Below are 24,734 nucleotides of genomic sequence, written 5' to 3'. Positions count from 1 at the left end.
GGCCAACTCTTATTTTTGTAGACTAAATTTTGAAAACATACAAATAATTGTATATATATTAAAAATTTTAAAATTTTGGGGGGGCCATGGCCCCCCCACCCTTATACATGCCTCCGCCCCTGCATTGAGATGAATACTGATCCTGTTTAGTGTATTTGTATACTGAGCATGATAAGATGCAAACACATTTCTAGTTGGAGTTTTAATTACCAATTGAGGCTGTCATTATCTGTGCTAAGTGCTGACGTGGCAACAATATATAGCATATCCACATAAAGATGTCAGTTCAGTCATCACTATACCCACTCCCTCAGCCATGCCCAGCCCACAAGAAGTGTGCTCTCGGAGTCTCGTTACTCATCACCAAATTAAGGGTCTATTTTGTTTCTCTAAAAAAAAGATAAAAATAAAAGAAGGGTCTATTCAGATATAATTTATTTATTGAAAGCATTATACTAAAATATTAATTAAAAGACAAAATATTGTTCACTTACTACTGTGTTTTTGTGCTTTGGCTGGTTAATTTGTTCACGCATTTTTGTGCTATGGTTGGTCAATAGATAGTGTCATGAGACTAGTCAAAAAATACAGATGCACAATAACGTAGACGCGTTGCTAAACAAACTCACATTGCTTATTTTGCTGAAAATTGAAAATAATAAAAAAAATTTACTGTTCACTCTTTTTTTACTGTTTATATGCCTTAGTGCACTGTTTATGTCCCATAAATAGTGCATCGGGCACTAGTCTAAAAAAAAAAAAAAAAAAAATGCATACGCAAAACACGCTCCGTTTCATCTGTCCAAACCACACCTAAATATAAGTTATTTATTTATTTATTTTATATAGAATGAAAAACAGACAAAACATTGGCGGCCACCGTCACCACAGTCGCATCTTTAAATAAATGGATGAAGACTGTTCTTTAAAAAGAAAGTTTATTAACTTAAGCAAAAGCCATTACATTTGCCTTTATCATAGTAAGAAATTCATTATTAAAAAAAAAACCCAATCTACAACTACAAATGTTGAGTTCTTTTTTAGTTGTATTTTGATTATGTAATGTATTATAAATTCGATTTAAAACACTATTATTATTTTCGTATGTGTTCTAATAAATATTAATGTTTACTCCAAAAAAAAAAAAACTCTTACCCAAATGTCTACGTGGCATACTATAAATAATAGATAAAAAGTGATGAATTTATGAAAAAGTAACAAACAACTAATCACAGTCTATCATATAAAATAATTATGATACTCACGCGCATATTTAAAAAAAGATGCCAATTCTAATTTATTTGTGAGCAATTATTTAGTGCTACAGAAACACTAATTACATGCTCTCTCATCTCACATAATATTATGTTTCGTTAATTAAATTCATGTGAGAGAAAGAAACAAACTTTTATTATATACTCTTAAAGTACTATAAATAATAAAGTTTTATTTGTAGAGATCATATATGTGTAATTTTAGTTACATTATTTTTTTAACAAGTCATATAACTTGTTTAAATAATACACATAAATAATTCTTTAAATCGTCACATAATTAAAGAAGATTCTTTTAAATTAGTTTAGAGCAAAATTCTATCCAATCACAAAAGGCATGATGGTCCTCTAAGCATGTGAGATGGCTGATGTGGACATCCCTCACTTTTGCTACCATAGTTTCCTCTCCTTTGTCAGAAAGAAGTTTCCCAAGTCCATCCATCTCCTCTTATGACATGCTCACTCTTTTCTGGATGGATTGCTTATTAATTTCCATTCATTTGATTTGCTTTTCTCACTTTCTAAATTTTCTTGCGGTGTCTGTTTTTTATGGTAGATTTTTATTATCAGATTATGACATCAATCAATTTTTAGTATAGATAGAAATTGAATATAAAATCTTTTATATAATTATAAAAGACCTTACTAGTTAAATTAATTAAAATTCACAATTTAAAAACACCAAGACTAAAAATAAAAATTTTAATCAGAAAGTACGAAAATTGGAACAATCTCAAACTTAGAAAAGAGTGAAAAATACAAATTAATTAAAAATTACATTTTAAAAATGGCAAACTTAATAAGATGAGGGTAAAAAAAAAAACAAATGATGGGAAGAGAGAAGAAAACAAATAAAAGAAAAAGGAAATAGAGGAAGGAGAGAGAGGAAGAGAAAGAGAGGGGAAAACGCGGTTGGGTTGTCCTTGTTCGCAATCAATAGAATCTTTCCATTCAATTGATTGCCATTTTCTTTTTACCTCTCCCTCTCTATCTCTCTCTCCCCTTTTCATTTCATTCCCTCTTTCCTCTCTTACTAACACAATAATTAAAAAAAAAAAAAAACAGAAGGCCAGAGAGAAAAAAAAAAAAAAAGCGCAAAAACACAGCATTTGTGATGATGTGTTGTGAGGTGGGTTAAGGTAAAGATTTTCAAGACTCTTTTTTGACTATATATATCTTTTTAAGTTATTTATGTTTCCTTTTAATTTAAATGTTTGTTTGTCAAACTCAATGATGATGTTATTTCCTTTCCTTTGCTTGTCTGGTTGTAATTTTATCTAATATCATAATTGTTTTTTTTTTTTTTTGTGATTCTGAATGAAAATTTTCTAAAAATAAAAATAAAATAAAAATATGAAATTAAGAAATATTAGATGGTTCCGGTCTTCCAGATCCTTCTCTCCTCTTTTTTCAATGACAGATTTAAAGGGTTTCTATGTCCCTCACCTAACCTTCTTTATTTCTATATTTTTATTAAAAAAAACATAAATTGCTAAGTCTAAACCCTCCTTATTTTCTCTGATATCCAATACCCAAAAGCCATATTTTCTCAAATTTTTTTTTTTTTGAAAATTTTGGTTTTGGACCTGGTCTCTTCTGTTGTTCCTCTTCTGGGTCTTTGGTAAGTGCAAAATTTCTCTCAATCTCATTTATTTTTCTTTATTTGCGGATCCAACAATTTTTGTTATAATACGAATTTCAAAAACGCTTTTTTTGGCTTACTAGATTATCTTGGTTCTCAATTTTAACCAGGTTCTTTTGCTTTTTGGGGTTTGACTTTTGCTTTTTTTGGGTTAATGGGTATACAAATCTGTGACCTTTATTCTATAATCTCAAACAGTGTTTCTGGCATTTTTTTTAACCTGGGAATTTTGTGGGGTTTTTTTTTTTTTTTTTTTTTTTTTGGTGGGTGTTGTGGTTGAAAAGGTTGATGATGATTTAGATCTGTGAAAGACTTGTAAACTGTTTGATTCTTTGCCTGTGAATGAATGTTTGACTATGAGGGTTTTTGTGTTGGGGATGATTGATGTCTATTATCCATTGAATTACTGTGTTAAATTTTTTTTTTTTAATTTAAATTTTTGATTGTGACAGAGTCAAAGGTAGTGGTGGTGGTGGGGAAAGAAGAGAGAAGAAAAAAATGGAGGAAACTATGGCAGCAAGGTATTGGTGTCACAGGTGTTCACAAATGGTGAATCCTGTTATGGAAGCTGATATCAAATGTCCCTCTTGCCAAAGTGGTTTTATTGAAGAAATGAGTAGCACTGCTGGGGATAACCAAGACCCTGAAACCGAATTTGGATCTGACCGTGCCCTCTCTTTATGGGCCCCCATCTTGCTCGGCATGATGGGCAATCCTCGCCGCCGGCGGACTAGACGGCTTGATTTTGAGGAGGTGGAGGAGGAGGAGGAGGAGGAGGAGGATAACAATGATGATAATGGTGAGTCACGCCATGGGGGTGAGGCTGATGTGGAGCGTCAACTTGAATCCATTATTAGGAGGAGGAGAAGAAGCTCAGCAACTATATTACAATTGCTCCAAGGCATTCGAGCTGGAATGCAATCTGAAATGTCTGAGAATTCGGAGGGTGATAGGGATAATAGGGATAGGGATAGAGAGAGGGAAAGAGAAAGAGATCGCGTAATTTTGATCAACCCTTTTAATCAAACTGTGATTGTTCAAGGTTCTTTTGATTCAAACCGGGGTCAAGGCGAGAATCAGAGCCCCATTGGGTCACTAGGTGATTACTTCATTGGTCCTGGTATAGATTTATTGCTGCAGCATTTGGCTGAGAATGACCCCAATAGATATGGGACACCACCGGCACAAAAAGAGGCCATTGAAGCATTGCCTACTGTGACAATTAAGGATAATTTGCAGTGTTCAGTGTGTTTAGATGATTTTGAGATGGGTGCTGAAGCAAAGCAGATGCCTTGTAAGCATAAATTTCATAATGGGTGTATTCTGCCTTGGCTTGAGCTTCATAGTTCTTGTCCAGTATGTAGGTTCCAGCTGCCTGCTGATGAGACAAAGCGTGATTCAGATGATGGGTCTAGAAACAGTACTAATACCCCAAGAGAGAGTAGTGAGAGCGGTCAAGTTAGTGGCGAAGAAGGAGATGGAGATGGGAGAAGTGGAAATACAAGAAGGTTTTCATTTTCATGGCCATTTGCTAGTTTTTTTTCATCTTCAGGATCTCAATCTGGTGGAGGTAATTCTTCCTCAACACCGTCATCTTCGTCGGCTAATGCAACTGGAAGTGGGAATGCATCTCAAACAGATGAGAATTGAATATATTTTCCTCAGTCATTATATGAGTTTAATGCTCAATATATTGCCAGAATGTTCAAAACATCCCGTTATGTATATAGTATCTTACTGCATCCGAATCTTGCAAGAACGATTTGTGTTTTCAATCTTGTAAATCACTTTCTACCCTCTTAAGAGAATTTCTGTTGTTCTTAATTTGCCTACTGTTATATTGTATAAATTTCTTTTTCATTCATTTCTTTTATTTTTTGTGTGTTTTAGGTGCTTTGTAAGTTTCAATATGATTGTAATTTCGTGTATGGATTGTCTGCTTGTTTGAATTGGTATATTGATAACAGGAGGTGGAGCCGTTTGATTTGGACCAAACTCCATTATAGATAAGACTTTTAAGAAATGCACCCATGTGGTTATCTGATTCTTTCTATGCACTAATTGCTAGATGTTGGATATACGAAACTCTGTTCAATAATTTTATACTTTGGGTCTGTGATTTGAGAATTGTTTAATACTACTATCTTCTTTTAACAATGCTTTTCCCATAGCCGATTGTGCTTGGTCATAAAATATGGGGACAGATGACACGACCTGATTGGTCCGGCTGACAAAAAGTTGCCAGTTCATCACTTCAATTATACGCTGAAACCATGTGAATGGTCTAAAAAGGTGTCTTGGTTTTTTCGTTTTGAATTGCACCATCGAGCTATAGGTCAATTGACATCTCTCCATGATAATATAATAGAGGGCTATGAGTTTTAGCTCAATTGGCACTTTTTTCTTTCATAATAATTGGATGGAGGATAAAGTCATTGATTTTAGACCCATTGGGTATATGTATAACTTACCGACCAAAAAAATAATAACAAAAGATAAAAGATGAGGGCGGAGATTCATAATCCATATATTGTAACTTATCAGATTCATAATCCATACATCGTAACTTATCAGTAAAAAAAAAAGGGTTTGAATCATGCAATTGTATTTGTTTTTGGATGCTAGAATATTGTTTCTGATCTATGAAATCCTGATAATCTGAAAATGAAATGGAGAATATTGTTTTGGCATGATGGGTTTTTGACTCTTGATTTTTTTTTTTTCGTTTTGAAATCTATCAGTTTTGTTGTGGGCATATATTCAACCAATTTTGGTCTTACATATATTTCAACCTTCATTATATTCTTGTTCTAGAATGCTAGAATATTGTTTCTGATATATCCTTGAAGTCTGAAACCAAGATGGAGAATATTTTGATCTATTGGTCATGTTCCTCTTTGCGTAGCAAACTCTTGACAACTTTCACTGTATGCAATAATTTTTTTTTTTCTAGGGGGTGACCACTTTTAAACCTTTTTTGCCGAACCAAATGCGAAACTAGTGCTGAGATTGAGGAATTATATTTTTCATTTAACTGATGAAATGTATAGATAAATTTTCTTTTGTACTTTGTTTTAAGGATGAATCTAGAAACTTTTCCTACATTTCACACAGCTTTTGTCATACTTAATTGAATTGCAAATGTACTTTGGAAGGTAGAGAATAATGGTAAGTTATGCAATACGTAGGTCAAAATTTGCGGTGGACCAATTAAATTTTTTTGGGGTTTCTTGGTCCCTAATAAGTATCTTTCAAAAAAAAGTAAAATTTCCCAATTTGTCCTAAACATTAAATAGCGAAGCAAATGTATACTTCATAAGATCAGAAAATATAAGCTGTAAGGTGCTATTCACGGCTTCACCTTGTCCATTCTTAGCAAGGAGTTCACTGGCATTTGGCGTAATTTACTGACGAAAATAAAAGAGGTTATAACCTTTTGCCAAATCTCTCATTAAATAATAATAATAATAATAAAATCATGTACCCTTTTGCCATGATCATTAAATTTTTTTCTGAAATTCCCATTCGTGGCAATGGATTTTTTTTTCTTCTTCTTCTCCTCTTTATAATTATTATCATTATTTTTTAAATATATTATGTTAATCATGGATTTTTTCATCTTAATTCTTATAAAATAAAATAGGAAATTTGTATTCATCATATTTCATGGAATTAATGTGGGTTTTAAATAGTTTAATCGGTTAAGTCTCTTGCCCTTAAATAAGGGATTTAAGTTTGAATTTTGCTTACACAAAAAATTAATTGGCGTATTGGACTCATGATAACAAGCAATCACAATAAAACAAACAACATAGATTCAATTCTTATCATATCTTTGGGGGAAAGAAAAAAGCTATGAAGCTGACATTTAGCATATGCTTATAAATTATGCATTTAGGCAAAGCACGCAATGTGCTCTTAAATATAGGGATGACTGTATAATTGATACCCCCATCCCCTTTCATTTTCATATGGGAAAAATTTGTGTGAAGTGGACATGAAACAAGTTGAGACATACATTTTATCCTTTAATGAGATGGCACCAATTTTTGAGAGAGAGAGAGAGAGAGAGAGAGAGGTTAATAATAGGATATGTGTAAAAAGATTAAAAAAAAAGAGGGGGCAAGGCACAGGGGCTGGGGGGTGAGACATATATAATTCCTTCCTACTAAAACGAAAAATTTCAAGTCTTAGATGGACTTTTTCCAATAACCTTTTTCAGAACTAATTTCCAAATGTTTTGAAGAAATCTGAATTTCAATAACGTGAACAAAATTCCTATCTTTCAATATGGTTAGGCAACCTTCCTCACATCTAGGTTGTAGTGTGGATTTAATGCTTTACAGCCAATCCTGATTGGTACCCTACCAACAATTAAACGAGTTCTCATAGTTTGCATTTGGATCTAAAGGATTTAAAAAACAATTGCCAGGATAAGTTGTTTCATATAGACTTAACAACAAATAATGAATTGAGCTTTAGAGATCATGCTCTAAAGATTGTGCTTAAACAAAAACATTTTTTTATATAATAGATTTAAATTAACATTTTACATCTAAATCTAATAATTTCTAATGCTCAAATCCATCAATAAATTTCAACGATATGAAAATAAATAAATAAATAAAATTGCATTTCTCATACTCTATTTAAGTCATTTAAACTAACATTTGAAACCCAAATCTTTTTAAAATATCTTTATCCAAAGGAACCATTGTGTCAAAGTTATATGATCAGACATTTGGAGATCTAAATCTCAATGCATTTTTCTCATCAAAACACATTTAATAGTAATAAAGGTTTCTGTACCCAGAAACAAAAGCAAGGTTGCAAAATCAGAGGCATCATTCGCTCATCTTGAGACTAGCCACTCCCTGACAAGAGGCAAAAGAGGAAAAAGGGAAACAAAAAGAGAAATGGGCCGTAGGGAAAAGATTGGAAATGTTCATCACTTGATGGTCAAGATCTTGATAATAGATGCATTATCAAGCTTATGCAATGCCACAACAGAATCTCCATTCTTGCAGAGACCCTTTTCCTTGGCAAAGTGAATGGCAAACTCCAATGCTTCTTCTGTTGTCTCTGCATCAGAAGCCCTGGCAGATCCTGCGCTTAAAACTGGAATCAATCCACGGAAAATTAGGCTATGCCTTGCTGGAGCTTCATCGCTGCAGGACCAGTTAAACAAGTCAGTCTTAATCTCTGGGACAACCACAGACAAGATGGGCATGCCTGGCCTATACTTGGCCACCAATTTTGCAGAACTTCCTCCTCTGGTTAGGACCAAAATAAGAGTTGCTTTTGCTGAGTTAGCAGTTTTGACAGCAGAAGAAGCCAGGCTCTCTAATGGGCTCATGGGCACTGGCGAGTGTTGCATAATTCTTTTGAAGACATCTCCATAATCAAGGGTGTTTTCTGCTTCTACACAAATTCTGGCCATTGTCCGAACTGCAAGTTCTGGATAAGCTCCAGCAGCTGTTTCACCACTCAGCATCACGCAGTCAGTGCCATCAAGAACTGCATTGGCAACATCAGTAGCTTCAGCTCTAGTTGGCCGGGGAGATTTGATCATTGACTCCAACATCTGCGTTGCAGTCACAACAGGTTTTCCTTGGATGTTACACTTGTAAATCATCACTTTCTGTGCAAGAAATATCTTTTCAATTGGGATTTCCATTCCAAGGTCACCTCGAGCCACCATAAATGCATCTGAATTTGCAAGGATGTCATCAAAATTTGCAACCCCTTCTTGATTTTCAACCTACCACACAAATTTCAAAATAAAACACAAGTATCAGAATCAAATAGTCAAAACTGACGTGGGAAGTGTAGACAATGCAGTACTGCTAACAATCTCATAGATATCAGAAAATATCCAGAAAAAACTTCCATATAATTCCAAATGAGTTCATGATGTATTACCAATAAAATACCCAAAGTAGCAAAAACTGCCTGTTATCCTTTTTAATTGAGGCCAAGGCAATTTCCAAAGTTTGGTTTTGACTTCCACCATAAGCAGCATTGGTGAAACCACATTTCAAGATAATTTAAAGTTTCCACAGACATCAACATACCTTTGACATGAGAAGTATGTTCTTAGCATGTTTCCCAAGCAGCTTCCGAACCTCCACAAGGTCTGAACCTTTTCGAACAAAAGACAAAGCAATCATGTCTATTTTATTGGGAATTCCCCACTTCATGATGTCCTCCTTGTCTTTCTCTGTTAAAGTTGGGAGATCCACTACAACCCCTGGAAGATTAACATTCTTTCTCTCGCCAAGAACTGAAGAGTTCTCACAGCGACATCGAACCAAACCCAATTTTTTGTCACAAGCTAAAACTTTAAATGAGATAGTGCCATCTGCACAAAGTATCACCATTCCTGGCTGTACATCCACAGCCAACTTCTTGTAGCTCATGCAAATCATATTCTCATCACCCTTTATGCTATAGTCGGTAGATATGGTGATTTCTTGACCCAGTTTCAGCTGGATGGGTTTGCTATCTTTGAGAAATCCAGTTCGAATCTCTGGACCCTGTTACATCAATTAGGAATTAACTCTTTTTCTATATTTTTATTAGTAACTTGATCTAGAAACTTTAAAAGCTTGCCACTAGCCACTAGGAATGGCTAACATGAGATTTAGATAAAATGAAGAAGAACAATAACAACATTCGCAAATGAAAAAGGTGACAAAATAAATGGAAAAAGAAAAGTCATCACCATAATTTCAAGGCCATTCAAAATGCCTTACTAAGGCAAATTTACAACATTGGTGTGTCTAGACAACAGTTTTTGTTTTTGATAAGTAACATAAAGATTTTATTAAAAAAATAACACAGCCCAGCACATAGGAAATGTACTAAAGAGGCAAAAACATCAAGAAACCAAGTTACAATGATCAAGCAAAACAGGAAGAGAAAAAAAAGAAAAGAAAAAAAAAGTAAAACTAAACACCATCTGAGAAGAGTAAAAAAGACAAAAGACTTAAACTCGAGATTGGATCGTTTGCATCCCTCAAAGCTTCTAGCATACCATTCCCACCATATACACCACATCAAGCAGTGGTGCATAATCCTCCATATATCTAAACGACAGTTTTTATTAGTACATTTGTTTTTTGTTGGTAAACTACCCAAGCCCAGTAGGTCTTGAACCCCAAGACGTCATCCGTCAACCCATTAGAAATAAGTGTCAGTTGAGCATAGCTCATTGGCTTGTATAAAACATCAAATCCACTCCCCAAAACACATCTTCTACTCCCCACCCCAACTAAGAAAAAGTTGACCAAAAAACATAAATGATTCATATCACAGCTAGAGGGTCCAAAACATCACTACAACTTCACCTGCCATTAATGACCCAAGTGACCCTCTCCCATTTCCTGTTTACAATATAGGGTTGTTCTAATCATGGTTATTTAGGTAATAGCCAATACACAATCTTAGCCCTACTTTTGGCGGAATATAAATCCAAGACACATATCACTAAAAATAACTACAAACGTTATTAGAAATCTCAAATAAAAAAGCAGGAAATGGGAATGTTTAATATAGACTTTAATCACATTTTTAAAGAATATACGCTGCCTATATTGAACAATCCATTACACGGCCAAGTGCAGCAGATTATGTGGGCCTTGATGCGATGCAAGTGTCTTGCACCAAAGCAATAGGTCACGAGTTCAAGTCCAAGAATCAACCTCTACCAAAAAATCAACCTCTACCAAAAAATTAGTACCAAGGCTTCCTACCAATCACCTCTCCCACACCCCGAAAAATAGCAGGAGTTTGTGCAAGTATATTTGAGATTCTTCTTAATGCAAGTCATAATTTTTATTGTCAAAAAGATAATAGACAGTTTTAAATGTGTTAAAAAACATAGATAGTGGGATTGTGGTCCCTTGCACAAGAAACGAATAGCAGGACTCATGGTGAACACTTGGAGAAAAATCAAACACCACAGATTGTGCAAAGAGAGTTCAAATCGTATTTGTTTGACTTTGATCCAACAAACTATATGCCTATACGAATGGGAAATCATGCAAATGAAGAGACTAACAGAACGGAACAGAATATAAAAGGCAAAACCCCATATGGGAAATTACCGAAAGGTCACCCAAAAAGCACAGAAACAAACAAAGCCAAAAAAGTGGACCACGAAAAGCAAACAAAGAAACCGATCGAATAAGAGGGAAAAAAAAACGAATACCCAGATGGAGAAAAGGTCTGGAGAGGTGGTTTACCTTGGTGTCAAGCATGACAGCGCAGAGAATACCGGTGTTTTCCATGGCGGTTTTGAGGTTGTCGAGGGTTTCCTGGTGGTAGTCGTGAGATCCATGAGAAAAGTTGAAGCGAGCGACGTTCATGCCTGCTCTGAGAAGCTTTTCTAGCATTGGAACCGACCTGGACGCGGGTCCCAAGGTGCACACGATCTTGGTCTTTGGTTTCTGCTCCATTTCCATTTTTCTTAACAGATACGAAGAAGAAGAAGAAGACGACGATGATGAAGATTGAAAAGACAGAGTAAATCTCAGATGAAAAATGAAGAAGAAGAGTCAAAAGTGTTTGATGTGTTTTGTGATTGTAAATCTAAATATAAGGAGAGAAAAGATGAGATTGAGACTTGAGAGAGAGAGAGACACTTGAAAAGTGGAAGGCAGCGTGTTTGTCAATGGCTCAATGCCCACTACTTTGAACAATGTAATAGGTTTTTTTTATATAGGTTTAGGAGTGTTCTTTTGACCCAACCAAAAAAAAAAATTTAAAAAAATTAAAAAATTATAAACATTTTCTTGGTGCACAAGGTGTCCTACTTCAAAAAGAAAAGTGTTATTATAATGAAAAATATTTTTCCTACAATATTTTCACAATAAATTATGGTAAGTTGATACTAATTTTAAATTAAACCAGTTGTCACTTAACAAACTAATACTTATTATTATGTATTTTTAGTGTAATGATCACGTCACAAATATAAATACTTGTGAAATATAAGAGTAAAAGCCAAAACTTAAGTATAAAATTTTTATCTTATATTAAAAAAAAAAAAAACTGACACTTAAGATTTTGCGTGTGAAAATTTATAAAAATATCTTGACATAGGCACATAGCACTGACAGTAATATGCGTTTTGTGTTTATCATAAAAAAGAGAATATGCTTTTTTTTTTTATTGCTTATTAAAGTGAGATGGAAAGTTTTTTTTTTTTATTTTTTTTTTTAAGAATACCGACTTTTTTTTAACAAAAAATTATAGAATTTTCTAGTGTGGACCACATCATTTGTCCACGATTCCATTAAAAAACTTTCACTTGTTTAAAATTATTGAGTCAGTAATTAATTTCTATTTAAAAAAAATTTCTAACTAACAATTTTAAACAAATGACAATTTTTTAGTAGAGATAGTAGAGTAATAAACCACATTACTTATCTACTATGTAAATCTTATAATTTCTTTTTTTTGTACTGGTCTATTTGGATATGTTATGCAAATTACTTAATTGCTTTAAATACTTTACAAAAGATTTATCAAAAAAGTAAATAGTAGAAAAGAAGAAGAATATTTTCAAAGTGTGTAAAAAGTAAAACCAACTCAGAATAAGGTGAAAAAGCCTAAAGAATTGGCTTTATTGGAAAACGAGAAACGGTTCAGAGTTGTTGGCGGTTGCCGTTGGTTTTAGGATTAGAGCGTTTCAAGAGGAAAACCAAAGGGCTGCTATCAACGTCAACACTTCAATAGTGAATTGAACGCCAAATGTTTTCTTTCAAGAAAATTGGCCTTTGAAGTTTGAACAGGTGTGAAAAATGAATTGGGTCCCCTTGTCTTTGTATTTTTTCCGCATATTCTTATATAAGGTTCCCTAAACCCAAAACACATAAGGAAATGTCTTCAACATTGACCAATTTTTACTCTATTATGGTCAAAATTACATCTTGGTATCTCTGACTTTTCAAATTACTAGAAGAAGAGTACTTATTTTCTCTTATTCTATGGCTCAAAGGGGCTCATAATAAAGCAGCCCAATGTTTTGAATGGGTGCTAGTGACGTTTCATGCCCACAGCCCATAGCACAAGGCCATCGATTGCTCATAATGAAATTCCAGGACCAAACCTTTCCCAAACCACAGGCTCACAAAGTTTAGTAAAACCTTGGGCTATATTGCCTTTTAACTGGTGCAAACTGCGAAGTCCAAGCACTTTTGCAGTTGGGTTGGTTGTCTCTCATTTGTCATCACAGTTTCTGTGTGTTTAGCTGTCAATTTCAATATTAAAAAGATAGTCGGCAGGCAATCACGGGAGTATGTTTAAATCTAAATAGGTCGTATCAACAGGCAAGGTGCCATTTAAGAAATTGCTGGTTTTATACAGTGTGGAACCAATGGAACTAACTTTTTTAGTTTCACTTATTCCTTTACTCATATTTTCAGCCCCTCTCATCAATTCATGTCAATTAAGGTTGTGTTTGGTTCCGTAAAATATTTTTTGAAAAATAGCTTATTTTTCGGAAATGTTATTTTCGAAAAAGAAAAATATTTTCAAGTGTTTTGTTGCATTATGAAAATTATTGTAGAAAATATTTTCATGTGTTTGGTTCTATAATGAAAATGCTATTTTCCTACAAAATTTTCACATTTTTCAGCTATTTTATCAGCATTCAAACAAATTTTATTACAAAAAATTTCAAAATCACAGTCAAATCCTAACGCCACACACCACCGAAACTCCAATTCAACCCATGGCTGCAAACTCCGGCAATCAAAAGCCACAGCCACCAAAACACCACCACCACACCACCATAACAACAACAAAAATCAAACTTAAAAAAACGAAACTGAGAGATCGAGGAAGAGAGAGTGATCAAGAATGGAGGGAAAGGGAGAGATCGGTCATAGGTCATGAGTGACGAGATCGGTCATGGGTAACGACAAGATTGAGTGGAGGCAAGATCGAGCGGCGCGGTGCAATCGATGATCGGCGTGGTGCTGCGATCGACGATCAGCGCGGTCTGTGGACATTGGACTGGAGCTCATGGTTCACTAGCGAAGTCTCTTCTTCCTCTCTCTTTGCAATATGGGCTCTCTCTCTCTCTCTCTCTCTCTCTCCGGAAATGCTTTGAAGTGAAAATAAGAACTGAAAACCATTTTCGTGGTCAAAGGGAAAATAGGAAATGATTTTTCAGAAAATTCTATTTTCTGTAACTGCCAAACACACGGATCAGGTGGAAAATGATTTCCTAAAAGTTTACCACCAAAACAAACGCAGCCTAATAAACAAAATTTAACTACAAAATTAATTGTAGGTTAAAACTACAACTTTACTCAATATCATTAACATTACTATATATTTTAAAAATCTAACTATTGAATTGTATGTTCTTTGCACTCTTAATATATATGTCAAATTTTGTGACAATTAGATATTATTTACTATATGTTCCATAAGATTATATTTTATGTATAATTTTAAACTACAAAAACTTACAATTTAAACAATTTATTGATGACATAACTATTGATTTTTAATTTTCTAAATTTTGCAAGCATAAAAGATATAAGAAGAAGATATAATCTAATGGTAAATTTGTCAAAATCCATATCCAATAAAGAGATAATGAGTAAGATTGTAGCTTTAAACTACAATCAAATTTGTAACTAAACTTTACCCTCGATTAAAGATTAATTATTAACTGAACCTCACAATAACTCATCTTTAAAGGGTATTACACGGTGCCAGTTAACATTTTCCTAAATCTAATACCACTTCTGAATCTTGATCCCCCACAATGATATTTTTTTTTAAAAATATTTGAACTCAGTTACACTTGAAAAAACGAAGATTCAACTAATGAAAGTGCTTTCCACTGATTATCATCACTAATAATACCAAGGAAATATAATGTCTCGGAATCAACCAAGCCAAAAAAATTCAGGATGAGACTGCTTGCTGGTGAAGTTTTGTGCACTAGATGTATCATTTTGTGCAACAATCATACTTGACTTTAGTATTACTTAGTACTATTACTTAAATTAACCTCAATTCAAGAATATAATTCAGGATGAATATCAAGACGAGTCTAGCTAAGCCCAACTTGAAATGAGGGCTCCCAAGTCCCAAGGCTCAACCTCAACCTCAATCCATCTCCCCCACAAAAAACAACTGCCACATCAAGTGTGCTCCAGAACAGAAAAATTTCAGGAGTCCACTTCAAACGTTGCATTTAATATTTTGCAAACTACCTGCCCAAAAGCCGCATTATACATCTCTTAACCTTGGACATTGAATAGATTAGTTTCCCATGATCAAATGATTACTTTAACCAGTCAGCTTACTCCAATCCATTCGAGGGTGAATCCATCCAGAAAGTTCAAAGTTCATCGTGGCTTTGTGGTTGTTCTTTATTCATCAACTCTAGTTTATGTTGCAGTTCCTGTCACATTTCATTGTTTACCCATTCCCCCGTTAGGATTTAGTGCAGCAGAGAAGCGACAAACACTGCAAATTATTTAGGATTGAGAAAAAAATACCTTAAGCTTTTCTTCAAGGCAAAGAGCTGGGGTAGATAACAATGCCACATATCTGCCATGACAAAATTAACAATCTCTCTCTCTCTCTCTCTCTCTCTCTCTCTCTCTCTCTCTCTCTCTCTCGTAGAAGATAGCAATTCTTACTCGCAACGACTTGGTTCATCTACATCAGCAACCTCATTTTTCAGTCCACATCTTAGCCTGACCTGTAAATCAACACAGAGAATTGCAGGGAGATATCAAGAAAAAGGGCATTTAGTTCTTTTCAGCGGCACTTCTAGTAAAACTTGGTGGCCTACAGTAACAACCTTTTCTTATAAGCATGGTCTGCCAGCTAAAGCAACCACTAAAAGCCACAACCTCACTAACCCTTTGAAAAAGGGCATTTTACACCAAGAAAACAAAAACATGACCCAACTTAATTGCATGAGAATAAGTACCTTCAAACTTCTATCAGGCCCATTCCAGCATTTGTCACCATTTGAAAACATCATGACTCGGTATGAATCCTCAAATTTGTCCCAGCGCCTATGACGCAAAAAGAAATGGAGAAAAAGAAATAGCAAGTAAGCCGATTGAGTATAGAATAAAAACATGAGAGAGAGAGAGAGAGAGAGAGAGAGAGAGAGAGAGATGTCACAGCAAGTAGAGGGACATTGCGTCCATGTGCGTGTTTGTGTGCGCACACGTGTACACAATGTATATCAGATACAAATATGACAAATCCATATCCTTGAATATTTCCAAAAGTAAGTGCCAGAACAAAAATAACAGAATATCAGAAGCACCGACAACTGGCCATGACTCTGCTGAGAGCAAACCAACAAGATAAGGTGGTCTGCATGCATTAGAATGGTTCCATTTATTTGTGCTCCATTCCAGGAGATGTAACCAACTGAGAAACGGCACAATTATGTCATAAGTTTATTGTTCAATGTTGCATTCTTCTTGATGCATGGATATCAATCTAGAATTAAACTGATTGGTTCAACAGCTAAGATGCATTCAAAGTCTCTGACAAAGATCTCCCGGGCGGAAGAACTAACAATAATAAATTAAAAAATATTGCTGACACACCGAGAAATAAACAACAAATGATACCTAGATAATATTGTTTAGATCCTTCTTCCAGTTTACCTAAAATATCACCTCAAAATATATTCACACAAAAAGAAACAGGGAACCTAGAAATGTAAGGGAGAATATATGTAAGAGATACCAACCCCAAACGAGTTGTAGTATGACTCTCCTCCTGGGAAGCTTGTTTGTATGGGCAGACTTTGTAAACATACCTGAACCAAGATTTTTTTATTGCCCAAATGTTAAAAAAATTGAAAATAAACAGTATTGCAATGTACTTAAAAACCCATTATATCATGAAGACAATAAACTATTAGACTAAGACAAAATTTGTAACTTGTTCTGCTTGCTCTCAAAGCAACGATCATAGAATGAATAAAACTCCTTCTCTGGCCCTGCAATAATAAATCTGAGCTTAGCATATGGAAGCAAGCTAACAACCAACTTTCTCACAATGAAGACAAAAGCTACAGCATAAATACAGACACAGTTAATTATGTACTAACCAAAATCTTGTTTAAGCTTCTGCGACAAACTTGATATTCTTGACTGAAGTTTAGATAACTTGGCACTGGAATCATCATATTCTTTGCGTACACTAGCAGCCTCTAAAGAAGCCAAAATGAAACAGATAAGCCATTTCCTTGCACTTATTTCCAGTTTTAGTAACTGAATATAGCATAAAACTTTGGTTATACCTGTCTGGTTTACTGGAGTCTGGAATAAATTAACAGCACGTAGAATGTTGTGTACAGTTTTTTGTATCTTCTCCAACAAAGATGGGTTACTTGGGGTTGTTATATCTAAAAGATAATTTGGTTAGTAAAAAATTAGGAGTGTATCATTATAAAAAACAACTTGATCTAATTTATTTATTTTTTTAAAGAAAGCACAAACAACAAATTCACCACGAACAAACTGTTGCAAACCTGACAAGTCTGGTTCAGTGTCTGAGTCAGATTTGTATGAACCAGAATCATAATGATCCTCCTCCCTAAAATCTTCATCTACCTCATCTTCCATATCTTCATCCTCATATCTTTGGTTGTCATCATCTGTTTCCGAAGCATAGCCATCATCTTCCTCATCATGTGTGGCCTCAGGTGTCTCCTCATGGCCTCCATGATCTTTATCTTTTGAAGCATCAACTTCTTCAGTTTGTTTCTCAGTATTCTCTCCTGTCCAGCGAGAAGCAACAAGGCGACCCAACTCTTCTTTTGATAACCCCTCAGTATTTTCAGATGCATCATTCCCCTAAAGATACCAAGGGATGTTGTAATTTAAGATTCCAAGAAAATTTAGAAACTTTGGAAAATGCCCCTCTCCTCTTTGGAAAAAGAGAAGGCTGATGATGGAAAACATATCCTAATTCTCTCTCTCTCTCACACACACACACATACACACACACACACTCACATATCATTTATACTTAAATTCAGTCAAAGCTACTACACATTGTAAAACTTGAGAATGTAACACACACAAACTCCAACACCTCGCAAAAACCGTTCCCCACAGATATATTCATATGTCCTAAATGACTATTTCTAGTTGAATGCCCAACTAGAAGTAGTCAACATAATATTTGCATACCCTCATCCACACCCACCCTATAATTTTGTATATAGAAGTTTTATATTAAAAATATCAATCAATATGGACTTGGTCCACCCTAGACTAGAATTTTATTAGACTAAAACGAAATCTTAGTCATTTTCACAATCTCAAAGGTGAAAATTGCCCACAGCTATACACTGTATCTTCTTCCTCAATCCTATTTACAAATGGTGCACTTCTTCAACTTTTTTCATTTTGTTGTCTTCAATTCTTTCAAATATTTATCTTTATCTTTACCTATTAGCAAATGAAACATACATACCATATCCATAACACAATGATATTTGTAAGAAATAATAAGACAATATGCCAATAAGCTATAGCTTAACTGGAGCCCATAATAATTGGTTGGAGGGTGAGATCATGGGTTCAAGACCCACTAGGTATGTGTGTAACTTACCAATCAAAAAAAGAAATAGAATGACACTTTATTGAATAGTTAGGTATTTAACAAACAACCCGGGCAATCAAGTGGGATGGTAAGTTGGATTTGGAGATATAATAGAGGACATGAATGAATAAAGTTATATTTCCAATTAATAGAATTGAGGAGAAAAATATCACAACACTGGATTTATGAGGAGATACCTTGCTTTCAGAATCATGAACAGTTTCAGGGATAACTGCAGACTCTTCCCTTGCTTCCGCTGCATGCTGTATTGAGATAAACAAATCTAGAAGATATCAGATAAAGACATTCTTTGGGAGTTCACTTCCCTCCATATCTATTTGGGTTTTTTTTTTTTTTTTTTTTTTTTTTTTTTTTTTTTGGGGGGTGGGGGGGTGGTGGTGGAATATAACTTTAGGGAAGACTTTACCTGTTCTACTCCGTCAACAAGAGATCCTTCATTCCCAGAGTCATCACTGTACTCAACTTCAGCTTCTGACTCATCATTGTTGATTGCAACATCCTATTAAAAGGCTGTGAATGAGAAACTAGTAGATATAAAATTATTCACAAAACAGAGGAAAAGTGACTATTGTCACAGGCCAAGCACAGCTAATTTGCCACCTATGTATATACTTCATTATACACAAGTTTGTGGTTGCGTGCAGGCACGGGTACCAATAGGTATATACAACATTTTTCTGACAAAGTTCAATAGTAAACATAAAAATTTCAAATGAGGCTATTGAAGGAAGAATAATCACCCATAGTTTAAGAAGTTTCATAGTGTATCATGTATTCTCATTTCATATTTTAGCTTAACTAATTGGAAGATGTGCACAATATGGGCAGTTTATAAGCATTTGTCAACCCTATAATTTACAATGAAGAGAAAATTATATGCAATTTTATGTACAGTACACAATATGTGTAAAGGTTGGTTGAAATTCAGCATCATATTAATTTGATAATTAAAATAACCTGATCTGCAGAAGAATCTTCCACAGTTCCTATGTCATCAACATGCATACTTTCAATGGGTTTTTCTTCATTGTTAGTTTTCTCCTCAGCTTCATTTGTCCCCTGATTAGCTTCCTGCTCAGTTTTGCTCTTTTCCTGGTTAGCCTTCTCCTCAGCTTCTTTTCTTTCCTTCTCTTCTATCTCTTTCCGTAATCGTTCTTTCTCCTCTGCCTTTTCAATTTCATCCTTACGCTCTACATGGAAGGTGATGCACGACAATTACATGGTGGTAAACCTCATATTACCAAATAACCACAGAGGATATTCAAGTAAGACATCAATATCTATCAGCTAGAAAGAGGACCAAGGTCATTAGAGAAAAATGAAAAAACTCTATGTTTTCTAGAAGATTAACAGCAGATGGCTCATCATGTCTCTTTTAGTCCTCTTCATTACAAATCTGTATAGCAACCTTTGTCCCCTTATTCTCAAATGTAACATCGCTGCATCAGTCCATAACTATATTCTGTTGAAGTTATGCAGTAACTAGAACATCTTCTAGTAGTTCCTAGCGTTTCAAAACAAGGAAATTGCTATTTTCTAATTGGAATATTCAAAATGTGGCTCACCACTTGTACTTAATCTTCTAAACAAAATATTCAACTTTGAATAGCTGGGCTACAACCTAGGGATAAACACAATGATTACGATTATATTTACTTGAAAATAAACAACAAGAAAAGGGCACAACATGGACACAAGTCACACAACTATACCTTTAAGCTGTTCAACAAGCACCTTCAGTATTTTTTCTTCGTCTTTCAACTTTAACAGTTCTGCCTCATCTTTTGCCAGAGATTTTTTTGCTTGTTCAACGTCCTGCTTTCGTAAAGTGACACCTTCTTGATATGTAGCAATCTTTTTCTTCAACTTGTCTCTGGCCACTTTGCCAGCCTCCCAGCAAGTATTTGGGCACTTCACCTTACCATCATACTCATCACTCCCATCACAGCAGTCTACATATCGTAGACAGGTAAGATTAAATTACAAGTGAGTCAGGTAAACAATTGAGATACAACAGAAAATCTAGAAACAAACAGCGTTTAAAGGAAGATGACAAAACTTCTTAGTTGCGAGCCCATGGAAGTGAAGGTATAAATTCAAAGGCAGGAAACAGTTTTCCTTCAAGGTACACTGAACAATATCTTTTAAATACAAAATTATTTCTATTCAGTTCCAAATAGCGCTAACTGCTGTCTCCTAAACTGTCTTTTTTTATTTTTTTTATTTTTATAAGTAAGGTCTCCTAAACTGTCTTGGATGTTACCCTATATTTCTTATGATATATCAGGCTTCATTCAATCCTCTTAGTGTTGCATTGGATAAGAGGGAAAATGATAGTTGGGTTGGCTACTTCAGCAATGAAAAATGTAACATTTCTTGTATGGTAATTAAAGTCAAAAGGAAAGCTCATCAAGTAAAAACTAAAAAGTGACGTGGCTAGTCAATGAAGCAAAAAACACTTACCACATATACCATCATTCACTCTAGAAGAATATAAGAAAAGAGGGGTATGTCCTGAATTCCGACAATAGAATTTTCCCAAAGGGCATGCCGAGGTACCTAAAATCCACAAAAGAATATGTGAACTAAAGTAATAGAGAAATAACAGAAATATCTTTCATAATGAAAAGAATTACAATGACTTGTAGTTCAAGTGCAATGATCAAAGAAATAAATGTGGACACCTAATTCCATCTACAATGAAGACATACACTTCGCACAGGTATAGATAAACAAAAAACGATTTACACAGTGTGATATGATAATGTAATGTAATTCCCAATAGACAAAAAAGGAGGCTCTCTCTCTCTCTCTCTCTCTCTCTCCCCACGACACAGGACAGCAATTCTTGAAAATTCTGGATAGAGCATGGTGGGGATACAACAATTTATGTATATGTTCATTTTAAGTTTGAAAATAAATAACAATTATCAAAAATTTTAAAAATATATCTAAATTCAAAGTTATTTTCAATATATATATATATATGTTTTTCCTCCACACAATGAGGGCATGCATGCAGGAGTGTCCCCCGCCGGCTTGTCTGACAAGGACAAGTGTCGGACACGGACATGCTGGAGATTTTGGAGTGTATGTGCTTCTTAGGAGGTAACACCAAATCCAGGAGCTTAGTGCAGGACCCCTTCTAACAAATTGAACAAAAAGTAAGGTTGAACAGACTACCTATGCTTATAAAAGTTGAATAGACTACCCATGCTTATAAAGTTGAACAGAATATCAAAAAGTGAATCAGGAAATCTCCATATACATCTATTCCTGAATGATTTTAAAGCTAAACATAAAAAATAAAGACAGCCCATCTTCCAATATGGTACAAAAAACAACCAAACATATATGATTTCGATGATTTCTAAGAAATTAAAACATACCCATTTGATCAAAATAAATGAATCAATGAGAAAATTTAATAGAAGGGTAAAGAAAAGAAATAGAAACCAGGTTCGTCAGTGCCATCAGGGCAATCACAGAAGTCATCATTGAGCTGGGTTTTGCTGAATTTCTTTGATCCATCTTTACATTTTATCAAATCCGATGATGTCTTGTAGTATTTCTCATCTGTATTAACAAAAAATACTTCATACCATCAATATCCAATTAAATCAAAAAAAGAAAAAAGCTTGTTTAGGAAATGGAGTCACCTTCAGGAGCAATTCCGAGAAGTGGGTGTTTGAGAGGAGAAGAAGATGAAGACACTGATCCAAATATAAAAGGCGAGATCAAAAGCGCAATAAATGTGAGACCCAAACTTGGCTTCATCTTCTTCTTCGGAGTTCTGCCCAATGCACCCACTTTTTCTTTTCTTTACTCTCTGTGATTTGTTTTAGCTCCAAACGAGCGAGAGAGAGAACTGAAGACCTCTTTGCCGATGGGGAATGTGGTGTGACAAACAGACTGGTCAAAATTAGGAAACCAAACCACACTGAACACAAGCGTTGAGCACATTTGTCGAGTGCCAAACGACGTTGTTTTATTCTATACACTTAAACTGTACTTAAGGTTCGGTTTCTATATTTGCACCTTTTGCCTTTATATTTGCACCTTTGCCCAAAAAGTTTGGAATTATTTTCATTTTTGTTCTTTCAAAATAATCATTATGTCCATCCCCTTTAGTATTATGATCATTAAGTGTCATGTAAGTGCTTAATTATATGGACACATCAATCATATTTTGTTAGATTTTCCAAAAAGCCAAACTACCCATATATTTAAATTTAATTGAACAAAAATAAAGTAAGGGAAGAAATTGAGGAGTACAAAAATAGTGTCACTTCAAAACAAAAACAAAAGATTAAGTCACAGTTGAATGACACGGTGGGATCACGAACATCAAGTTCAACATCGGAATAAAGTACTCTAGCATTAAAGGGATGGATCTTGCGGAGGTTCCACTCGATCATCACTTATGCTCAAAATGTTTCTCTCTTCTTTCCATCAATTCACACTTTATGAAAGAGGAAAAAATGTACGGCAACAGAACCTAGTATAACGGACCGGGCTGTTTATTGTTTATGGGCTGAAAAATAGACGAGCCTATTGTGTGCAAGACCTGTTGAAGACGGATCCGTAATGAACGGATAGAGTATAGATGGACTGATTGGCCTTGGGCTGGCCAGAAACTCTTGATAGGAATACTTGCGGCACACACCATAAGAATCCTAAACAAAATCCTAATGCAAGGAGGATTCCAGAGATTACGCATATTGATGAAGATCTTCGCTATAAGGAAAAGACTTGTCCACCATGTTTTGGACTCCTAAAAGATTATTTCTACAAGGAAAGGATTTCGACTCCAAGTAAAAGAGGTCAACTTTCGACTACTATAAAAACCTCAATACCCTCACAAGTCAAGGTACGTGTAATTAACCCCTCTCTAGCATTCTAGGGTTGTAACAAGTTCTAACTTGACCTTCGGAGGGTATTTAGCCGGCACCACACCGGTGCTTCCTGTAAGGTCTTCTCTTTTTTTGTTGTGCAGGTGTCGTTTCGAGTGTGCAAATATCGTGTGACTCACTGGTGATATTTTCGGCATCATCAGTTGGTGCCGTCTGTGGGAAAGAAGAGTAATCAGTTGTTGTTTTATCCCTGAGGCAGAAGAGTTGCATGGTGCTCACTCGTTCGATGGCAACCACCAACGTCATCCAAGGAGAGGAACCACCCACAATTGCCCTCGAGAGACAAGTCCGAACTCTCATTGCAGCCGTGGAGCGTCTCACCAACCAAAACCACGACCTAGAAGAACAGCTGCATTAGAAAAACGCAATACAAAACAACTAGAGGGAGGACCAAGAAGGTACCAGTGCTGTGCAAAAAGATCAAGAGGGGTCTGAAGGCAGTAATGCCCCAAGCAGGCCAGAATGGCAAAACATGAGCCTCTCATCCCTCGTGGATACGGCTCCACCTCTTATTTTCGCGAAGCTGCAGGCAATGAAGGAACAGATGGAGGTCATGATAAATGCACTCAAGGGACAAGTGTCCAGCAATCTTAACGACCTAGTCAATCGAACCGATTCTCCATTCACCGCGCCCATCAATTCCTTTCCCCTACCGCATAAGTTCCGGATGCCACAGATAGAAAGTTACGATGGAGTCAAGGATCCTCTAGATCACCTGGAGACCTTCAAGACCTTGATGCATCTTCAAGGAGTACCAGACGAAATAATTTGCAGGGCCTTCCCTACAACGCTAAAGGGTTCCGCAAGAATATGGTTCAGTCGATTGACACTAAACTCCGTCAGCACTTTCAAAGAGTTAAGCGCACAGTTCACTTCACACTTCATAAGGGAGGCACAAGTACAAGAAATCCACGGCATGCTTGATGAGCATCAGGCAAAGAGGCAGAGAGAGGATGAGACGTTAAGATCCTACATAACCCGCTTCAATAAAGAAGCACTTTTGATCGATGAAGCCAACGACAAGATATTGGTAGCAGCCTTCACAAACGGGTTGTGAAAGGGTAAGTTCTTGTTCTCACAATACAAAAACGATCCCAATACCATGTCAGAAGTACTCTATAGGGCCACTAAGTACATGAATGCAAAAGACGCGTTACTGGCTCGGGAAGAAAAACCCAGGAAGAAAGAGCGACAGGGAGATGCACGACAGGATCAAGGGCAGAAGAGACCAAGGACAGGAGATAGAAGGGACGAAAGGCGCCCTAAACC

General features: G+C 35.4%; 3 protein-coding genes across 7 annotated transcripts; 1 reads left to right on the top strand and 2 right to left on the bottom strand.

Annotated features, from left to right (window-relative positions):
* Nucleotides 1–2,110: 2,110 nt before the first annotated feature.
* On the top strand, nucleotides 2,111–4,780 carry LOC112015357 (E3 ubiquitin-protein ligase SIRP1). 3 transcript variants are annotated; one of them, XM_065764389.1, is made up of 2 exons: nucleotides 2,111–2,403; nucleotides 3,369–4,780. In XM_065764389.1, exon 2 carries the CDS (start codon nucleotides 3,415–3,417, stop codon nucleotides 4,564–4,566), a length of 1,152 nt encoding a protein of 383 aa, XP_065620461.1. In that variant the 5' UTR covers nucleotides 2,111–2,403; nucleotides 3,369–3,414; the 3' UTR covers nucleotides 4,567–4,780. The 3 variants fall into 3 exon arrangements, with proteins under 3 accessions (XP_065620461.1, XP_023903523.1, XP_023903524.1); XM_024047755.2 differs by having other exon boundaries at nucleotides 2,111–2,413; XM_024047756.2 differs by lacking the exon at nucleotides 2,111–2,403 and adding an exon at nucleotides 2,689–2,895.
* A 2,800-nt stretch (nucleotides 4,781–7,580) lies between these two features.
* Nucleotides 7,581–11,620, bottom strand: LOC111987387 (pyruvate kinase, cytosolic isozyme). The gene is made up of 3 exons (XM_024019106.2): nucleotides 11,163–11,620; nucleotides 8,991–9,452; nucleotides 7,581–8,677 (listed from the first exon to the last, which is right to left on the bottom strand). Exons 1-3 carry the CDS (start codon nucleotides 11,379–11,381, stop codon nucleotides 7,865–7,867), a joined length of 1,494 nt encoding a protein of 497 aa, XP_023874874.1. The 5' UTR covers nucleotides 11,382–11,620; the 3' UTR covers nucleotides 7,581–7,864.
* Nucleotides 11,621–14,740: 3,120 nt separating this feature from the next.
* LOC111987398 (glucosidase 2 subunit beta) lies at nucleotides 14,741–22,515 on the bottom strand. Of its 3 annotated transcripts, XM_065764387.1 has the most exons (18): nucleotides 22,212–22,515; nucleotides 22,009–22,128; nucleotides 21,016–21,111; nucleotides 20,265–20,504; nucleotides 19,510–19,742; nucleotides 18,959–19,051; nucleotides 18,729–18,794; nucleotides 17,453–17,777; nucleotides 17,222–17,326; nucleotides 17,030–17,131; nucleotides 16,861–16,918; nucleotides 16,667–16,735; nucleotides 16,084–16,338; nucleotides 15,884–15,971; nucleotides 15,588–15,649; nucleotides 15,444–15,495; nucleotides 15,249–15,346; nucleotides 14,741–15,155 (listed from the first exon to the last, which is right to left on the bottom strand). In XM_065764387.1, exons 1-17 carry the CDS (start codon nucleotides 22,327–22,329, stop codon nucleotides 15,284–15,286), a joined length of 2,145 nt encoding a protein of 714 aa, XP_065620459.1. In that variant the 5' UTR covers nucleotides 22,330–22,515; the 3' UTR covers nucleotides 14,741–15,155; nucleotides 15,249–15,283. The 3 variants fall into 3 exon arrangements, with proteins under 3 accessions (XP_065620459.1, XP_065620458.1, XP_065620460.1); XM_065764386.1 differs by having other exon boundaries at nucleotides 14,741–15,346; XM_065764388.1 differs by lacking the exon at nucleotides 16,084–16,338 and having other exon boundaries at nucleotides 14,741–15,346; nucleotides 22,212–22,511.
* Nucleotides 22,516–24,734: the final 2,219 nt, after the last annotated feature.

Source organism: Quercus suber, unplaced genomic scaffold (assembly GCF_002906115.3).
Source record: "Quercus suber isolate HL8 unplaced genomic scaffold, Cork oak 2.0 scaffold_555, whole genome shotgun sequence".
NCBI classification, from domain to species: domain Eukaryota; kingdom Viridiplantae; phylum Streptophyta; class Magnoliopsida; order Fagales; family Fagaceae; genus Quercus; species Quercus suber.
The sequence above is the reverse complement of the archived record's forward strand: the minus strand, read 5'-3'. Positions and strand labels throughout refer to the sequence as shown.